Source organism: Lissotriton vulgaris, chromosome 8, assembly GCF_964263255.1.
Source record: "Lissotriton vulgaris chromosome 8, aLisVul1.2, whole genome shotgun sequence".
Lineage (NCBI taxonomy): Eukaryota > Metazoa > Chordata > Amphibia > Caudata > Salamandridae > Lissotriton > Lissotriton vulgaris.
This window is the reverse complement of record NC_141696.1, coordinates 1,544,727,320-1,544,746,828: the sequence shown is the minus strand read 5'-3', so window position 1 is coordinate 1,544,746,828 and position 19,509 is coordinate 1,544,727,320. Positions and strand designations below refer to the sequence as shown.

Sequence of the window (19,509 nt, the reverse complement as noted above, 5' to 3'; positions counted from 1 at the left end):
AAGGTGTCATACGAATTGGAATACTAACCCCTCGCCAATTCTGGCGACGGGGTTAGCATTCCATCCTTCTAGAGGGACACGACATGTATGTAACTGTGAACCCCGGTTAAAGTTAAACGAAGCCTCAGCTCCACAAAATGGATGCTGCCACCACAGACACGAGTCTGACCCCCTACAGCTGGGAGTCCTTCCAGCGAGGGGAGCCTGGACAAAGGGTTTCCTGTCAGGGGCGGTGCTAGCACCGTCCCAGACATGGTTTTGTGTATCCTGGGTAGGCAGGGCTTTACAGGAAGGTGACTGCTGAGTGGCACCCCGGTGCTCACTACGCATAGGCCAGTCTGAACCAGTTCCAGGGGCACACCAGCCCCTGGCCTGGGGAAGTCCGGCATGGGAGAGGGGTGTAACCACCCCCCTCCTAGTCCCACCCATAGGCAGGACCTAGTCACCGGGTCAGCCCCCTTTTTTAGTATAAAGATGGGAGCGGGCCCCCTGTTCAAATTAGATCATCTTTGGAATCAAGACACGACTTTCTTCGAAAGGACATCAAGATTTCTTCTTCAAGATTCTCCCTTGTGGCTAAGGAGTAGTCACCCTGCATCAAGCGGGCACCATCCTAAGAACACTGCGGTCTGCTGCAAGTCCTTCTTCACGAATCCGACGACCCAGCTCGACGAGACCCGGCTTCCCTGGCACCTCTGACCTCTACTCACCTCTACAGCAAAGCTGAGAACCGTGAGTGCGACGAGACCTCGAGGGACCGACGATCGCCAAGACTGCACGACTTCTTTGCAACAAGCCCACCGTGTGCTCCACTGGTGAGTGCTTTGGGGTCCGAGAAGCCCCAACCCTGAGCAGCTCCAGCACCGAAGATCAGCCCTCCAGCATCTCCACGATCTGCGTGGGGCCCTTCTGCTTTTGCGTGCTCACCGCGCTGTGTGGCTACTAGCCGGCTGGCTTGTGGCCTTCTTCACGACGCCCGACGACATCACTGCTGCTGGTCTGGTTGCTCCAGACTGGCCCTTGCTTCCTTCTTCAAGAGAGGCACCCCGGACCCTCCTGGTCCACTCCAGACGCCATTTTGAGTCCACCGCGTGGGCTTGAATTTGCCAAGGCTTTGTTGCCCAATCCTGGGTCCAGCGACGCCGACAGCTTCATCCATCGTGGGACAGCTCGCTCCTCCATCCTGGTCGCCGACAACGCCTCCTAGTCCGTGAGATCTGTGAGCACAGCGTCACCCTCCCACCTAGTCGAGGTGACTACCATCCGGTGCCCTCCTGGTGCCACCTGACTACTGGCTAGTAGTCTCGAACTTGGTCCCCTCTGCTTTCAGGTGTCATCTTCCTTCGATCCAGGCTTGGATCCATCGAACTTTCTTCACTGGTCGCCTGCCAGCAACTTCTTTCTCCCAGGCTCCTGGTCCGTCTACGAGGATTCCCGACGTCTTTTGAGACATATGCAGCTGCAGCCCCTGGGCTAGGTAACTTCGGCATTTCGGTGCCCCAGCATAGCCTCACTATCCAAGGGTCAGGATCCACTTTCGTTTTCCTCCTACCAGGTCGGGTTCGCCCGAGAACACTAACTTTGTCATTACTAGCTACCATAGACTTTGTCCCGCATCACGCGTGAGAGTGCACACTCTGCACCCGAGTCCCCTAGGCCTCCTAGAAGTAATCTGAAGATTCTATAGTCAAGTCCTAGCGATTCCTAAGCCTATTAGTACTGTACTTACCTGCTAGTAATTTCGCATTCCACTTTCAGAGTATATGGTTTTCCGTGCCCCTCGGGCATTTGTAGATACTGTGCTAACTTAAGTATTTTCGTAAGAGTTTTGTTTTGTGCTTAGTACCCTGTCCTCATAAAGAGTACAGGGCTGTTGTGATTCTTAATAAATATCTTGTTTATTTTCATAACACTTGTGTGGTGTCCTTTCACTTGGTATTCAAGGGGTATATGTGTGGTAAACAGCTGGCTTAACACGCCCTCTCGAGTCTTTAGCCTTAGACTGCTCGTATCCATGCTACTAGGATAGCTGGTCTATAAGGTTGACTTACAACCAATCATCAATAAGGGTTGCTGGACTGATACATAGTGTTCACTAGAATAGTGAGCACTGCATATCAGGCCACCTTCTCACAGCCGTCACCTCTAACTGAATCCTGTTCATGCCGGATCAACTCGGCTTCGACCCTCTGAAGGTCTTTCTCAACGCGCCGTTTAAGGTTGACCTATGTACCCAGACACTGTCCTCTTATGACCACTTTGAATGCATCCCATTCTATTTGGGGGGTGGTGGCGGAGCCCGCGTTCTCCTCAAAGTAGTGCGCTATGTGTGTAAACAGTGAGTCTCGGAAGGGTGCGTCCAGCAGGAGATATGGCTGCAGTCTCCAGGTGGGAATAGGGGGGTGTGCGCTTGCCCATGAGACTGTCAGCATGTGAGGATTGTGGTCGGAATGTGTCCTCCCCATGTAGTGTGCCTCCGTTACTAACAGGAGTAAGTCTTCAATGAGCATGTATCTGTCTAAACGGGTGTGTAGGGTACGAGCTCCTGAGTAGTATGAGTATGTCCGGGTGGTCGGGTTTCGGTGTCGCCATACATCCTGCAAGTTCCAATGGGCGGCCCAGGCTATAAGGGCCTTCATGGTGCCTACTACTGGCGCGTTGGGTAATGGTGGGAAGGAACGATCTAGTGCGGTGTCTAGCACACAGTTATAATCCCCTCCCAATATCCATGGGATCCCATGCCAGTGTGATAGGGCCGTTGACACTGTCGCGAGAAAACCCTGTTGGTCCGTGTTAGGGGCGTAAAGCGACGCCAGAACTAACGGGCGCCCATCCAGGCGTCCCTTTACTGCCACCAGTCTCCCCTCTCCGTCTATGTGTGAGTCGTCAATGTCGAACGGAATCCCTGGTCTCACCCATATTAATACGCCTCTTGCGTGGGAGGAGAACCCAGTCGCGTACAATTGTCCACGCCACCGCCTGCGTAGTGTGTGTACCTCAGGTGTTGTCAGGTGCGTCTCCTGCAAGAGTGCTATTTGTACCTTGTGTCTCTTCAAGTATGAGTAAATCATGTACCTGCGCGAAGGTGTGTGTATACCACGTACATTCCAAGTGCAGATTTTAACCTCAGCCATCATAGTATATCAGGTAGGTCCCATCCGTCCTCCCCCGGCCCCACACACCCCCTCGAGAAGCTTTCCACCGCCCGTCTCTACCACATTTCCACGCATACCTGTGGGGCACCATAAAGAGTACAGCAGAATCGCCACTAAACTGTGAATGCAGCACATTGCAAAAGAAGGGAGAACATGAACTGGGGGTAATACCATAGGGTCGGCTGCCAACCATGCAGCCGTCCAAACACTCTACTGAGACAGCTAACGTTCCAGTCTGGGGGGTTGCTGCCCATCACGCAAGGCAAATGAGATATTGACTTCCAACAGAGCATGAATGCGTGTACAGACACTCATGGGGGGAAGTATATAGTTCTGGGCGACCATAAGGTGGGCCACACCGTCGGCAGTGCAGTGCGGCCATTAAGTCATGAGGTACCACTGCTACCAGTTCTCAGAGTGTATCAGAGGCCCACGCCCACCCGGAGGGACCCCCGCAGCAACATGACCCAGGGAGAGTGGGCTCCTCAGGCCGTCTGCTTGGCGGCAGTCAGCACTATGCTTATCTCAGTGTCTACTCACCGTGTCTCAGGTGTGCGCTTCCGCAGGAAGGGGCTGGCTCACCGTCTCCGTCCCATGCGGGCAATCGGTGCCTTCTGGTCGCCTCCCTCCAGTTCTCTGCTCCCACCGGTCGACAGATGTGAGGATAGGGAATGGGAGGGAGAGTGGAGCAAGGCGGAAAGAGTGCCAGGGTGCGACACTCCGTCAGCCGAACAGGTCCGATGTTTGTGGCGTGATGTCAGGCAGGTCACCTGAGATTTGTGAATCCGGTATTCCATAGATCGCCTCATCGTCGCTTGGTAATGTTCTGGGGCTGGTGACAGGCGGGGAGCGTTTGGTCGGCGAGCCGCTGAGCTCCGTGACCATCCGCAGGGCCTCCTGCTGCTCCCAGCGTATTTCCTCCTCAGGCGGGCTTGCGCTGTGTTGTGTACTACTCGCTGCCGGTGAGGGCGATCTGTTTCCGCGCCTCCGTTTGGATCTCCTGCGTCTCCTCGACCCGGGTTGGTCTCCTTGCCTATTTGTGCTTTTGTCCGTCCCGTTGTCCAGCCAGGCTTCTACCTCTTCCAAAGTGTTGAAGAAGTGTGTCTTTTCATTAGCTATTACTCTTAGTCTTGCCGGGAAGAGGAGGGAATACGTGAGTCCAAGCTGGCGTAGCCGCCTTTTCACCATCAGGAAGGAGTGTCTCTGGCGCTGTACCTGAATCGTGTAGTCTGGAAAAAACATTATGTTCGCATTATCCACCTGTATGTTGCCGAGTTTGCGGGTTTCTCTCAAGACTGAGTCTCGGTCCCTATAGTTCAGGATTCGAATGAGGAATGGGCGCGGGTTAGAGCCAGTTGGGAGCGGTCTGGTCGGGACCCTGTGCGCCCGCTCAACCACAAAGTGGGGCGAAAGGGTACCTTCTGGCAACAGGGCGCGAAGCCAGTCCTCCATGTGTGGCGTCGGATCTCTCCTTTCCCATTTTTCGGGCAGACCCACTATTCGGACGTTTTTGCGTCTCGCCCGTTCTTCTGCATCCTCCGCCCTGTCTTCTAGGAACTCCACTCTGTTGAGAAGATCTTTTATCTGCTTATCTGACTGTGTGACCCGTGGTCCCAAATCGGTTATGGTGTTCTCCAGGGTTGTGGTGCGTTTAGCCAGTTTTTTATGATCCGCCTTTAGGTGCGTCAGGTCTATGGCGACCCCGTCTATCTTCGCCTCTAGTGACGTCCGGGTGGACTGTATGGAGTTCTCCAGTCGTTCCATGACCGCTAGTACCGAGTCCAGCCTGGCCGTCACCGGGTCTGCGTCATTCGACTTCTGTGGCTTGTCCATTTTGCCCTTCGGGTGCGTACTCCCGGCTCCTGTACGCTTCCCCGCACCTCCAGACATGGGCAGGGTCCTGCACTCCAACGTTCTTGACGGAGTAGTGTTTGGCGTTTCTGCGGGCCGTCTGCGCTGCGGACATCGCTTCGAGGCAGAGATGATTTCTTCGCACCAGTGGAAGATGATATTGGGAGAGTTCTCCGTGCGCTGTCCTCGGTTGAGTCGGGCCGACCAGTGTGCGGATCTTAGTGTCCCGGCAGTGGTTGCGCCTCTTCCCGGTTCCTCGGCCAGGTGTGATCTGCTGCGTTGCTTGGCCCCTGAGGTCGTATGTTTTGCGGCTCGCCACTGCGTTGTTCAGCTGGCGGTGCGGGGACTCAGAGGGGACTAGGACTTGCGGGTAGCCATCCGCGTGTTTCGCAAGCCCCAGTGTCCTAGCTGTGTGTGAGGCACCCGGCCGGCAGCGCCTCCTGCAGATGTCTCCCCCTTCTCGGTTTCAGTCAAGGTATTGTGGGGGGTTGCTGTCTGTTGTGGTGGATCCCTCCCAATGCGCTGCTGTGATGGCGACTGGTGCGGCCAGGTGGTGCACCGCCCGGCCCGGCGGCCAATGATGGCAGGTACTTGCGTGCTCCGGCTTTGGGGCGGCCCTGGACCCGGGTCGATTCCGGTGTCCTCCGGTGTTCACCTCACCTTCCTGGTGGCGTGGGGTATTGCGCCGGTCCCCAGGGGCACTCGGTTCAGGGGCGCCTTTTCTGGTTAATGTTTGGGCCTTTTATTGAGGCCCATGCCGACCAGCCGCCAGCCGGCGCCGCCATGCAGGGGAAGGCGCTCCCTCTTGGAGCTGTTGGAGGGGCCCCCCGGCGGCGGCCGATGTATCCCCGCGCACTCCCCTGGTACAGTTCGGTGGCGCTGGGGCCCAATCCCCGGTCCGGGAGCTCACGGGCTCTCGGGCGTCCTCACCGGGTGTCGGCGCCAGTGGTCCCGGGCGGGTGCTCAGGTCGCTGGGCGGCTGGGTTCTGTCCGTCGCCGTCGGGGCCCACTCTCACTCCCCTCTTAGTTCTCTCTCCGGTTGGCGCCGCGGCCGGGGGCCGAGGGGGGATGGGCTCCTCTCTGCGTCCGAAGCTCCGCCGGCGGCCCGGATCTCAGCAGACGTCGGCCCCAGTGGAGTTCTGGACTTTTTGGTTCTGTCCAGAGGTGTCAGGGAACAACACCCGAAGACCCCGGAGTTCCACCTGCCTTGGTGCACAAATGAACAGAAACACGGGCTTCTCGATGGTGGCGTCAAAGACCAAAGGTTTATTACTGCAGGGACACAGAAGTCACAGAAACTACACATGGGCAGTATCTAGGAGCCTGTTCGAGTTGTACAAAGAGGGCTGCTCCTTATATACTGAAAATTGGGCTTCGGGCAAATTCTTCACATGTTACTACATTCCTAAATCTTTGTGTCCTAAACAATAAATATTTGGCGTTGCACAGGAATCGTCGACAATATCTGATGATACAACATTACGAATGAGAGGTTCCCACTTTTCCATCATAATCTCATGTCAACTTTTCATTCAGGACCCGGACCGCCTCATCGTAAATTTCGTTACCTCCCCCTAATAAAGGCCCAGAAGGAAAGGAGCAGAGCCAGGTGCAGAAGATAGAAAAGCAGGATAAGAGATGTTTGTGGGTCGTAAATGGGCAAGGCTACCAGCTTTGGCCGCCTAATCGTGATCAGGCCAACGGACACGAGAACCAGTATAGCAGGACTGGCCTCGGGCAGAGGAGGCAGCCTTTGTCGAGTCATGCAGCTACAGCGTGTTCTGTACTGAGGTGCACGTGTCATTAGAGAGGTGAATCTCCGGCTAAGGCTACGTGTCCTTAATCGAAATGAAGTGATCAGAGGTTATTGCGTATGTGAGGGCAAGAAACACAAAATGGCTGCCATGATCTAAGATGGATGCCATGGGTAGATCAGAAATGTGTTTGTTACAGGAGTACTCTTGCTCGTAGCGTAGCGAAAACACCAGGATATACTAAATGGATCATTTGCGGTTCGCTGATACTAATATTATGTATTTCCGACAATATTGAAAACACGGGTTCAAATCGTCACGGAACCTCAGACCCTCCTTTTGCCCTTACATAGGCAATAACTCAGTCTATGTCAAAGTCTAATTCTATGCTCATCAGGTCAGTGACATGCTGTTGTATCATCATCCTTTCTCGCGCCTTTTCTCCAAAAGCAGGTGGTCTCCCAAAACAGGTTGCAGCACAAAGACTACACAGAGCAGGACCACACTGGATAATCAGGCAGCATGAGAAGAGGAATACTAAGATGACACCAATGACCATTAGAACCTTCCATCCCCACGCTGATATCATAGTCCAAAACCACTCCATGAAGGACCAGTTTCCCTTGTCTACATGAATAGAGTCGGAAATCTTGTGTAGCTTCGAGATCGCCTCATAGACTGTTGGAGCATTATTAGGGATAAAGACACAGCAGCTCGATTGGATCATTCTGCATACCCCACCTCGATCTGCAAGTATTACGTCTAGAACCATACGGTTCTGCAACGTCATGAGTCTATCCGCCTGAAGCTCAGCTGTCAAATTGCTAAGGGCACCAGCAGTTTCGGTAATAGTAGATTCAACTACCCGTGTTAGCTGACGTATGTTTCTACTATTGGCCATAGGCCCCCAGAACGGAAGGAAACCTTTGAAGAAGTCTCCAGCTTCCTGACCAGCGGTATCTTCCTTGCTGAAAACACCTCTTGCTACTCTGGTCTTGTGATAATCAAATGAAGCAGTGTACGTTGGAGGCAACAATCGAGCAATATAACATGAACCTGAAAAGTCAGCAGGCAACCATGTATACGCTCTATCTTGACAGATGAAGTAGGTACCCCTAGCAGTAAGAAAAGCAGGGGAAGAGTTAGCCGGAAACACGTAAGTCTCTACGCACTCACTCCTCCCTAGCTGAGCTCTCGGATTTCTCCCATTACCTTGCAAACAGACTTGACCTCGGTGAGGTACGACCCAGATTGGGGTTGAGCTTTTACGCTTGCTTTCTCCCAAACTAAGGCGATACTCTGAAGAATTCCAACTCAAATATACTCGCAATTCGTCTCTAGGGTAAGATGGAGTATTATTGACGTCCTTGATCATGTCAATAATTCCCTGGACTAAAGCTTTGTTGGCAGAGTTATATTTAGTGGAACGTGGTGGACGTGGAGGATAGGTTTCAAGGGCATAAGCAAAGATGGTTTGAAGGGCCTGAAATGATCCATTATAGCTGAAAGGCAAAACCAGATAGGGAATACCTTTATCCATAGTGTGGGGTATCAAGCCACACACCCAGCAGTCTGTAGTGTTAACTACCAGTTGGTGTTGGTGCAAGAGCTGTACAAAAGTGTTATTAATGAATTCTGAGCGTCGAGCTTGCTCATGTTCAGAAAACGAATGAAAAGAGTGTATAGAAGAAACAGTAGAAGTAGCGGGATCAAGGGGAGGTACTGTAGTTACTGGCACAAAAATTAAACTCATACCGAAGACGATTCCACCCACCAACGTTATCAAAACAATCAAAAACGTAATGGCACATTGTATCAAAAAGCATTTGCTGTGAAGAATTCTGTAAAGTCTGTTTCTGCGAACATAAATCACATTTTCTCGTTGCAGCGCAGGAAGCTCCATCTTCTACAATCCGCTCGCGACCACTGATGATGTGTACGTAGATGAAAATGCCTCTATCAGCCCTGGGAGTTCCCAGAACCAACAGAAAGATCGACCTTGTGTCAGACCCCCGCAGATTCAACTAGGCACACAGCCACGACCCTACGGCTACCCAGACGGCAAGGCAATTTTAAAAACAATAAAACAATAGCAAACTTCCTGGCTGAAGGCAAAAGTTCAAAATTTCAAAATATCACAATAGGCAGTTGCCTGCTTTATTTGTCCATATTACGAGATCGTAAATTGTATCTTTGCTTTGCAGGTACTGTTTGATCGGCAAATAGCATATCACTAGTGGTTGTTGCAGTGTTCAGGTTCGCAGATGACAGGGTTTTTTCTGATGCAGGGGACAAATGTTCAGAGTTCAAAGGAATCTTTTCAGGAGGAGAGTCAGATTTCGGAGTGTCGGTAATCAATTCGGCATCGCTGAAAGGGATGAACTTTGGCGTTTTTTCAAATTCGGAGGCACCAATTCCTTTCCTCACCCAGTCGTCGTAAGGAAGCGGCAAAGGTACACGTTTGACATGAGACGCATGCACCCAGTGCTTGCGACCAGCTACACGAACTGCGGTTCTTGTCACAAGCAGGACCTGGAAGGGGCCGACGTATCTGGGCTGAAGGTTCTTCGTCCTTGCGAAGTTTCGGACCACAACGTGGTCACCGGGTTTCAGCTGATGCCCTGGACTCTCCGGAGGCTTTGGCAATGCATCGAAAACCTGTTGGTGAATAAGACTCAATTTAGCAGTCAAGTCGTAAAGGTAGTCTATCAACATAGGATATTCTAGGGAACAAAACTCCTTAGGCCTAGGCACACCCCACACATTTGCCGGGCGGCCAAAAACAATCTCATAGGGGCTAAGCCCCACTCTAGAATGTACAGTTGCTCTCGTTGATAACAAAGCCAAAGGAAGTGCGTCTGGCCAGGGTAAACCCGTGGATGCTTGAATTTTGGCTAGTTTTAGTTTGAGGGTGCCATTGTAACCCTCAACTAAACCAGCAGACTGGGGATGGTTCGCACTGTGGAACTTCTGTTTTATGCCCAGACCGGCACACACACTCTGCATAACTTTCCCTATAAACTCACTTCCGTTATCTGACCATACAATCCGTGGCATTCCAAACCTAGGGAAATATTCTTTGAGAAGAATTTTGGCAGTTGACAGGGCAGTATTGTCCTTTAGTGGATATGCTTCGATCCATCTGGAAAAAGCACAAACTACCACCAGGACGTATTTCAAATTATTACACCGATCCATGTGTATGAAATCTAGCTGAATCACTTCAAAGGGGCAGGAAGGAGGAGCGAAGTGACCAGCAGGAGTTGGAGTTCCCTTGCCAGGATTATGCATCAGGCATACCATACAATTTTTCACCACTCTCTCTGCACATTTACTGATCCCATCATTCTTCCAGACTGGAGCCAACATCTTACAGATTCCTTTAGAACTTATATGCGCTACTCCATGCGCCATTGTCACCACTGCAAGCACATACGCATCAGGCAACATCCAACGCTGTTGCTCTGACAAGTCAATCCAACACCCACTCGAATCCAACTTGCCCGTACTTTCTCTCCATACACGTTTTTCCTCCTCAGTTGCCTCTTTCTGAATCTCTTTCACACTTTCCATTGTATCCTCACACATTCCAGACTCAGCAATCCATCTTGCGGACGTAGCAACATACATTCTGCTCATCATGTCTCTAGCTGTCTGTTTAGCAGTTTCATCAGCAAAAGCATTCCCACGACCAACATCATCCGTGATTGCTTTATGAGCACTGCACTTTACAATCGCAACTTCAGTCGGCAAGGTTAAAGATTCCAACAAGTCGCTAACTAGCTGACCATGTTGAATCTTAGTCCCATGGGACGTAATGAAACCTCTTTCTCTCCACAACCGGCCAAAACTATGGGCCACGCCAAATGCGTACTGACTATCTGTGAACACATTCACTCTCTTTCCCTTAGCTAAGACACACGCTCTTGTTAGAGCTATTAATTCCGCAGCTTGGGCAGAATTCTGACTCACTCTTGCAGTCTCCACAATCGTACTCAAAGTCGTTACTGCATAGGCAGCAGTCACATCACCATTCTCCAATTTAAAACATGACCCATCCACATACAACGTGCCATCTGGATCTGACAATGGAGTGTCTTTTAGGTCAATACGTCCTTTTGTCTCTTCCTCCGTTCTAAAACAACAATCATGGGGTTCGGAATCACTCGACTCTTGATTAGCCGGCAACAGCGTTGCTGGATTCAATACATTACATCTTTTGATCTGAATATGACTTGCTAATAATGTCAGCTCATAACCAGATAATCTCGCACTGGTAAGGTGTTGTGTCTTAGTTCGATTCATGAGTGTATCCACTGCATGAGGAACCATGACCACTAGCATGTTGTTCATCACCAGACCAGCAGATTGTCGAATGGAAGCCGCAGCTGCCGCTGTAGCTCTCAAACAACTAGGTAACGCTCTAGCTACCGGATCTAATGTTGATGAAAAATACGCACAAGGGCGTTGTTTATCACCAAATGTCTGTGTCAGAACACTCAAAGCGCAACCTTCTCTCTCGTGAACGTAGAGCGTGAATGGCTTGCTGTAATCAGGTGTACCTAATACAGGAGCTGAACACAGTGCATTTCGTAACTCAGAAAAACTCTCCTGGCATTCATCAGACCATGGCACCGGACTCGGAACATTTTTCCCAGTCAAAGCTACCAACGGTTTTGCTAAAAGAGAAAAATTTGGGATCCACTGCCTACAGTAAGAGGTAATACCTAAAAAGGCACGCACTTCTCTCTGCGTGCGAGGAACACTCATCTGCGTAATTGCTTTTATTCTTTCTGGGGTCAACTTCCTTCCCTCCTTTGACAAGAGATGACCTAGGTAGGTCACTTCTTGGCAACAGTATTGCATTTTTGAAGGTGACACCTTGTGATTCAAATTAGACAAATAATGCAATAACGAAATCGTAGCTGCTTTGCAAGTTTCCTTGTCATCGGCAGCCACTAGAAGATCATCTACATACTGTACTAGAGCAGAACCTTGAGGAAGGACAAAGGTATCTAACTGACTTTTTAATGCCTGACTGTAAATAGATGGGCTTTCACAATAGCCTTGTGGAGCGCGTTTAAATCTGAAGCTTCGGCCTCCTAGACAGAAGCCGAAAATATCCCTGCTTTCCTCGGCTATCGGAATGCTGAAAAAGGCATTCTTTAAGTCGATGACTGAAAACCAAGTAGCTGTAGCAGGAATCAATGTTAACAAGGCAGTAATGTCTGGAACCACAGGAAACTGCGAGACCACAATCTTATTAACTTCTCTGAGGTCGATGACAAACCTATACACTGGAGGCTTTGTAGGATCAGTTCGTTTCAAGATCGGTAATACAGGGCTGTTACAGACATTTCCTCTAGTTTCTTCAACCACATCTTTCTTAATCAAATCCTGTATAATCAGTAAAAGTGCACGTTCACCTTCACTAGATATTTTATATTGAGGAATTCGTGGAAATTTCACATTTGCTTTCAAAGTGACTACATATGGTGGAATTTCTAAAAGGCCTACATCGTTAGGACCAGTCGCCCAAAGAGAATCAGGGAGTGAACGCAGCTCTGGCGGGAGTGCATCCATTGACAAGTACATCGGAGAGGTGATTCTTTTGCCCAATGTAAGCTGTACTCCTTCCGGAGAACAGTACAATGTCGCATATAGTCGTTTTAATAAGTCTAAACCAAGCAGATTCTCATTACAACCCGTCGTCAAAATCAGGGGTGCTTTCAATTGACACGGTCCAACAGCAATAGACAAAGGGCCAGATATCGGGTTGTAAACAGGGGCGCCTGAAAAACCTACAGAGACATTTGTTGAGCCGGACAAAGGTGCGCCAGGGAGTTTCGCATGAATGATAGAACTTTTTGCTGCACCAGTATCCAACAGAAACGGTTCGACTACACCTGATGTTGCTACTGCGACATAAGGCCCACTCTGATCCACTGGAACTGATACTACTCCCTCTCTCTGTCCATGGCTGTCCTAGTACCCATTTTGCTGAAATCCCTCATCCACTTCACAATAGTCTTCAACAAGATACTGTTGAGATCTATTTTGCTGAGCAGACTGTCCATTTCGTTGATCAAAATGATTGGAAGGACGATCATTCGTCTGTGGAGGCATAGCACCTCGCCCTCGACCTCTAGAATTTTGCACAAAACCACCACAACCTCTCTGAACCGCTGCTGCGTTATTTTGCGCTAGAACTGGACATTCATTTTTATAATGACCTTCTTTCTTACAGTATGCACACTGATTCCACTGATATTGAGGTCTCGGTGAACTATAATCTATCCTTTGATATGACCCCTGTTGCGTATTAGTCTGATTCGTGCGAGGCGGATACGCCTGTTGCAAGAGAACTTTAGTCTTTAAATCTTTCGTTTTCTTATCTGATTTCTCTTTCTCCTCTTTATCCCTATTTTCATAATACTGTGCAGTTGCAAGTATTTGCGCAGTTGTAGAGACAGCCCACGCACTCTCGGAATCTTTTAATTTGTTGCATAACTCAGGTAACAAATTATGTACGAATTTATCGACAAATAGTCTCTGTCCTCCTTCTGTGCTCATATCCTGACCACTATGATCTACAAAAGTCTCTTCGAACCTCGTGAAGAAGTCGGAGACACTTTCGTCTTTCTTTTGCCTGCATGCGGACAACTTGTCCCAATTAACACGCAATGCGGGCATCAGAGTCTTCATTAAGTCTATTATCCTACCTGGAAGATTAGCAATCAGAGGTTCGGGTTTGGAACCACCTATTTGCTGACCATCCGCTGCAATGATAGCTGCCCAATCACCACCTAGGGCAACTGGATGATTCTCTTTACGAATTTTAGCCCAAATTGGTTGCGGAACTACATTACCAAATAACATGTCAATGTCCGCTAGATTCATCATACAAGCCTCAACTGTCCCGTGTTAACTCCTTATAGTATCCAGCAGGATTCTTTCGCGGGTCCGGCAAGGCCTGCTTTACTGCTAACACTTCGGCTCGCTTCCACGGAATGTGTATCCACACTCTCTGGAATTGGGCCGGAGCGGCTGCAATACCACGGACTGCATCAGCTTGCACAGCATCACGCCAAATTGGAGGAACCTCCCTCATTGGATATTGGCGATTCAGCTTTGTCTTACTTTTCTCTAAATCTCTTGGTGAACGAAGTGATGGATCATTTCTATAACTTAAAATCAGTTCCATCGCTTCTTCTATATTTTCACCTACTATCATTCCTGCAGCAAACTCTTTCTGAACCTTAATTAAGTCTTCTAAATTTGATTCAACATCATCTTCTTCTATTTCCTCACGTAACATCTCATCAAAGACATATCGTTGCGTTGGTTCCTTCCACTGCATAAATGTATCTAGTACATCTCTCGTACTATATCTCCTACTCTTCGAAATCCATCTGAGAGCCGTGGAATCTAAAATTCCCCGTTCCTCAGTACTTGGAAGCTGGTTACGTCTTTGTACAGAGTCAGAAGTAGGAGTCTTAATTGAAGTTTTATAGAGGGGAGACAGAATGCTAGAGACGGAATCAGTGATTCTTCGACGAACAGAAAGTGGAGTCAACATACTGGCAGATGCAGAGAACACAGTAGAGGTAGGAACAGATAGCGGGACCGTAGGAGTATCAAGGAAGACAGCTTGTGGAACAGTAGGTGTAAGAGATATAGGTATAGGTAAAGAAGTCGGCAACCCAGGCAGAGGAGGTGCCGTAGGAACATGCACATTGACTACAGGAGGTACAGGAGCTTGATTCTGAGGGGCAGGAGCAGGAATACCAGGTTGTCCAGCAACCGGTAATTGAACATTCGGTAAAGGTGGAGCCGTAGCACCTTGAGCATACGGTGGAGGTGACCTTAACAAATAAGACAACAGAGGATCGTTTTCGGGGTCCTCCAGTATCTTAGCTGTTTTCGATGGCAAGGCAGGATAGCACTTGTCAATCGCTAAGTTATGCTCTCTAATGGCCACCTCTATGGCCTTTTCAGACTCGTTGACTTGCAGCTGTTTAGCCGCTTGTTCTAAAGTCAACTCTTCTTGCTCTTTCTGTTCCTTCTTCAACCTTTTAATCTCTCTCTGTTTAGATTCTTTTCGCCAATAACGGAAAGAATCAAACATTGCCGGCCGGGCTTTCTTCCTAAACAATTTCGCTTCTAAATTATCAAGGATTTCGGGTTCAAAACTACCATGCAGTGGCCAACTAAGGACACCGTCCTTTTTCGTATAACGGACCCACACCTCATTATAAGATATAGGACCCACACCATGCTTACAGTACAAGTCATATAAGGGAGTCCCAATCGGAGGAACCAGACATGAGTCCTCCAACCGTGAATCACTGTTGCAACCAAAACAAGACAACATACAATTTCTCCGACTTACCATTTTGCAATCCGGAACACAAAACGAACAAACAAGAAACAAATATGTGCACCTGAACCAAGAACTTAGGCCTACCAAAAACGAACTGATGTATCGATACCCAAACTAAACCAAATAGATTATCGTAACCAGAACAACCAGTGATAATCTTACGAAACCAAACCAAACCAAGAACCAAAAAGGATTTTAACAACCCTTACGAAGTAACCAGCTAGCAACCACTAAATACTTAACTGAGGCACTGAAGACGTCACCAAGGAGAAACCCGTCACGTTTCGCCGTACTAAGGACTGCACCTCGGGTCCAAGACAGGGCGACGGTCAAGGCAACGGCCCACTGCAGCCGTCCTGAGCGGGAACCCTCGTGGAAGAGAACTTCGGGCCACTTTTGCGATATGCCGGGATCGATGAAGTGGGGCGCCTCCCTCAGGAATCTTCACACGAAGTTTCTCGAACTCTTCAGGCTTTTGGACCGGTACCGAATGACGTCGCCCTACGTTGGGCGCCAATTGGAGTTCTGGACTTTTTGGTTCTGTCCAGAGGTGTCAGGGAACAACACCCGAAGACCCCGGAGTTCCACCTGCCTTGGTGCACAAATGAACAGAAACACGGGCTTCTCGATGGTGGCGTCAAAGACCAAAGGTTTATTACTGCAGGGACACAGAAGTCACAGAAACTACACATGGGCAGTATCTAGGAGCCTGTTCGAGTTGTACAAAGAGGGCTGCTCCTTATATACTGAAAATTGGGCTTCGGGCAAATTCTTCACATGTTACTACATTCCTAAATCTTTGTGTCCTAAACAATAAATATTTGGCGTTGCACAGGAATCGTCGACAATATCTGATGATACAACATTACGAATGAGAGGTTCCCACTTTTCCATCATAATCTCATGTCAACTTTTCATTCAGGACCCGGACCGCCTCATCGTAAATTTCGTTACCTCCCCCTAATAAAGGCCCAGAAGGAAAGGAGCAGAGCCAGGTGCAGAAGATAGAAAAGCAGGATAAGAGATGTTTGTGGGTCGTAAATGGGCAAGGCTACCAGCTTTGGCCGCCTAATCGTGATCAGGCCAACGGACACGAGAACCAGTATAGCAGGACTGGCCTCGGGCAGAGGAGGCAGCCTTTGTCGAGTCATGCAGCTACAGCGTGTTCTGTACTGAGGTGCACGTGTCATTAGAGAGGTGAATCTCCGGCTAAGGCTACGTGTCCTTAATCGAAATGAAGTGATCAGAGGTTATTGCGTATGTGAGGGCAAGAAACACAAAATGGCTGCCATGATCTAAGATGGATGCCATGGGTAGATCAGAAATGTGTTTTTTACAGGAGTACTCTTGCTCGTAGCGTAGCGAAAACACCAGGATATACTAAATGGATCATTTGCGGTTCGCTGATACTAATATTATGTATTTCCGACAATATTGAAAACACGGGTTCAAATCGTCACGGAACCTCACCAGTCCACCGCTACAGTCCTCCTCTCTTGCTGCCGAGGTGGTCCCCGCCGGGCCGCCGCTGCTCTCTGCTTCCGCCGGGGGTCGGCAATGGTCGGCGACGCCCCAGCTCTGTTTTCTCCGCGCGGCCACCGGGTGTCCCCGGCCTGCATGGCCTGCACCTCCGGCCCCGTCCCCGGGCTTGCCTGGCGGGCCTCGCCGTCGTCGTGGCTCCTTTCCCGGCTCAGGTGGGCTCCTAAGGACCGTTGCGGTTCTGGAGCTCACGGAACCCCGGAACTTGGTCCGATGCCGGGCAGCTATCTCACGGTGGCATGCCCCAAGTTGCGGCCAGCCATACGGAGAATGTAACGAATAATTTACCCCCAGAGTGGAGGGTCACGCTGGAGCTCCGCTAAAACGCAGCCAGTCTCGCTGCGTGCTTAGCCACGCCACCATTAGCCGTCTTGCTCTTTATTTCTTCACCGTGACATGTCCAGAGGCTGCACTGATACCAGCAGGGTGGTGGTCGCTGGGGGGTGCAAGGCGGGTGTAGGGGAGGGGAAGCATGTGCATCTAGTGGCTGAACTGATTTGCACAATGTGAAACCAGAAAACCTGGGATCAATCCCAGCCACCCCATTTGACCAACTTGTATGATTCTAGCTAATTGTTTTATTGCACTTTCCCTCCTTATTCTTCTTTCTCACATATATGAGGACCTCAAAATACATAGCTTCAGAATGTGTGCTGTACCAAACCTTCTCCTGTGTTTGATTTAATAAAGTATAATGTTGTTCATGTATCATAGTTGCCCAGGCAACCCAAAGAGTGCAGATAACAACTGACTTGCCTCTTAGTTCACTGTTGGCATTGTTGTCAGGGTGGGGGGGGGGGGGGACGAATTATTGTTTCTGAATTTATGTTTGAAGACCATCACTTTTAATACTTCTCAATGCACTGATATAATCTGCTTTACTACGGTGAAACGGTTCTGCATGTTAATGAAATACACCTTTTGAATTTGGAAGCGACTTTATCATATTTGTATTCGTTTGCTGCCAGATGTCTTAGTGAATAACGATGTTCCTAAAGTTAAGCGGTGCAGGTCAACCAAGTTACTTCTTTTCTTTAACTGAACTGCAATCAACCTCTGAATAATTGATTGCCTGTTTAATTAACATCTTTTTAATGTTAATGCTGGCTCGAGTAAACAGCAGCCCAGTGCTGTTTTTGACCCGGGGGGCCTATCTATTGGTGCCTCGGTATTGTCATGAGCTGTTTATTGAGATGGATATAATGAATTAAACGGGGAGGGGGCAGGGGTCAGCTCTCCCTCCAGAGACCTGCAGGTGAAATTAGTGGATGTCATGAGTTGAACAGGAAGATGACAATAAGTACAAAGCCATCACTACAGTGACTGAGTAGAAACTTAATCTTTACATTTCTCCATTAATACAGGAGACGAGCCCACCATTGCGATGCTCTCAGACAGCATCAAAGAAGAGGCCTGTCCCATGACTGACGAGGGGCCTGAGGATATGAAAAACATTCTTAGCCCAGCAGGTAAGCTATATTTTTATACTCTAATTCACTGGACTATGGAATCCATAAAAAGATTCAAAGGAATTGATGGCATCAGGCTTCAGTTTGGAGTGACGCTGCACAGTCATTAGCTTAAGCTCAAGTCAGGGGTATCGCTGAGCTGACAAATTGTCTGCTGAGCCATTTTTTTTTTGTGAAAACCTTTATTTAACATTTGCACATATATACAAAACCGGGCCTACAACCCCCAGGGCTGGCCGCTAAGCAGTTCAACATAGTATCACAGTCAGTTTCAAAGCAATTGTCCCTGGGGATCATAGTAGCTCAGATTACCAACTACAGTGGTTGGGAGTGCAGTTCGATGCGAAACAGGATAGGAGGTTTTCATTTTCGATATAAAATAGAAAGGATCAGGTATAATATAGTGTCTCGGACCATGGGAATGGGGGCGTACAGGAAAACGATGCGTCCATACCAAAATCGCTACCCTAGCAAATAAACGGCGTTTAAACCTGCGACATCAGGATAAACAGCACATCATCAATATCCACACAGTCCTTGTTGTCCGACCCCCAGCACCCAGGCCCCGGAGAGGTCTAGGCACAGGTATATGAGGTTGCAAAAAGAGCCGAACCCACTACACTAACCCGGAAAAGAAAGGAAAGAAAGGCAAGAGAAGAGAAAAAGAAAAAGAGGCCATAGAACAAAGACAAAAAACGAAGTACCCACCCCCACACCCTGCACCCCTGCAATGACCACGGCCACCCCCCACGCAGCGTGCCTGTCGCCCAGCAACCAGAGCCTGAAATTTAGAAGAAAGGGAAAGAGAAAAAAGTAAGAAAGCCCCAATCGAGAGGGGGGAAATCGGAGGAGGGCATAATGCAACTGACTCCCGGTCTCCTTCCCCCAGCCTAGCCAACCCTGCCCCGGAATCCGTTAGGACAGTGAAGCAACCCCGTCAACCATAAATGCACCTCGGTGAGCCCAGACACAATCTCAACCCTGACCCCTACGATCAAATGTTCTGAAATCGGTAATTAAGGGAAGTCCCTTACACACAATGTCCCATAAGTCGGCAGAACAGGAGCGCAGAGATGTTGATTGCTGATACCACCATCGCCCCTCCCCATCTCCGAGGCCAAGCTTCGTCTCATCCGCCATCTTGAACGACCGGTGGAGGAGGGGGATAAACAAAGTCCAAAACCGCATACAGTACAAAGTAGAGAATACCACAGCGGGGATGTATAAATGTTCCGAAGGGTGCAGGATTGAAGGTTCCAACAGTTCAATCGGGTGTCCAGGCACACTCCAGTCTGGCAAATCCGACACAATAGGGGCAAACACTGTTTCCACCGCCGGGTCTAAATACACCTCCGATG

General features: G+C 49.3%; 1 protein-coding gene and 1 pseudogene across 1 annotated transcript in view; one reads left to right on the top strand and one right to left on the bottom strand.

The window, feature by feature from the left end:
- LOC147700321 (uncharacterized) overlaps positions 1-19,509 on the bottom strand; it is a 133,330-nt pseudogene that overhangs the window by 40,068 nt on the left and 73,753 nt on the right.
- The window catches only part of LOC147700323 (uncharacterized), a 76,557-nt gene that overhangs the window by 19,534 nt on the left and 37,514 nt on the right, over positions 1-19,509 (top strand). Inside the window, exon 3 of the mRNA XM_086933602.1 lies at positions 18,047-18,151. Within this exon, the coding sequence (XP_086789728.1) occupies positions 18,047-18,151 (105 nt within the window). The remainder of the gene's footprint in view (positions 1-18,046; positions 18,152-19,509) is intronic.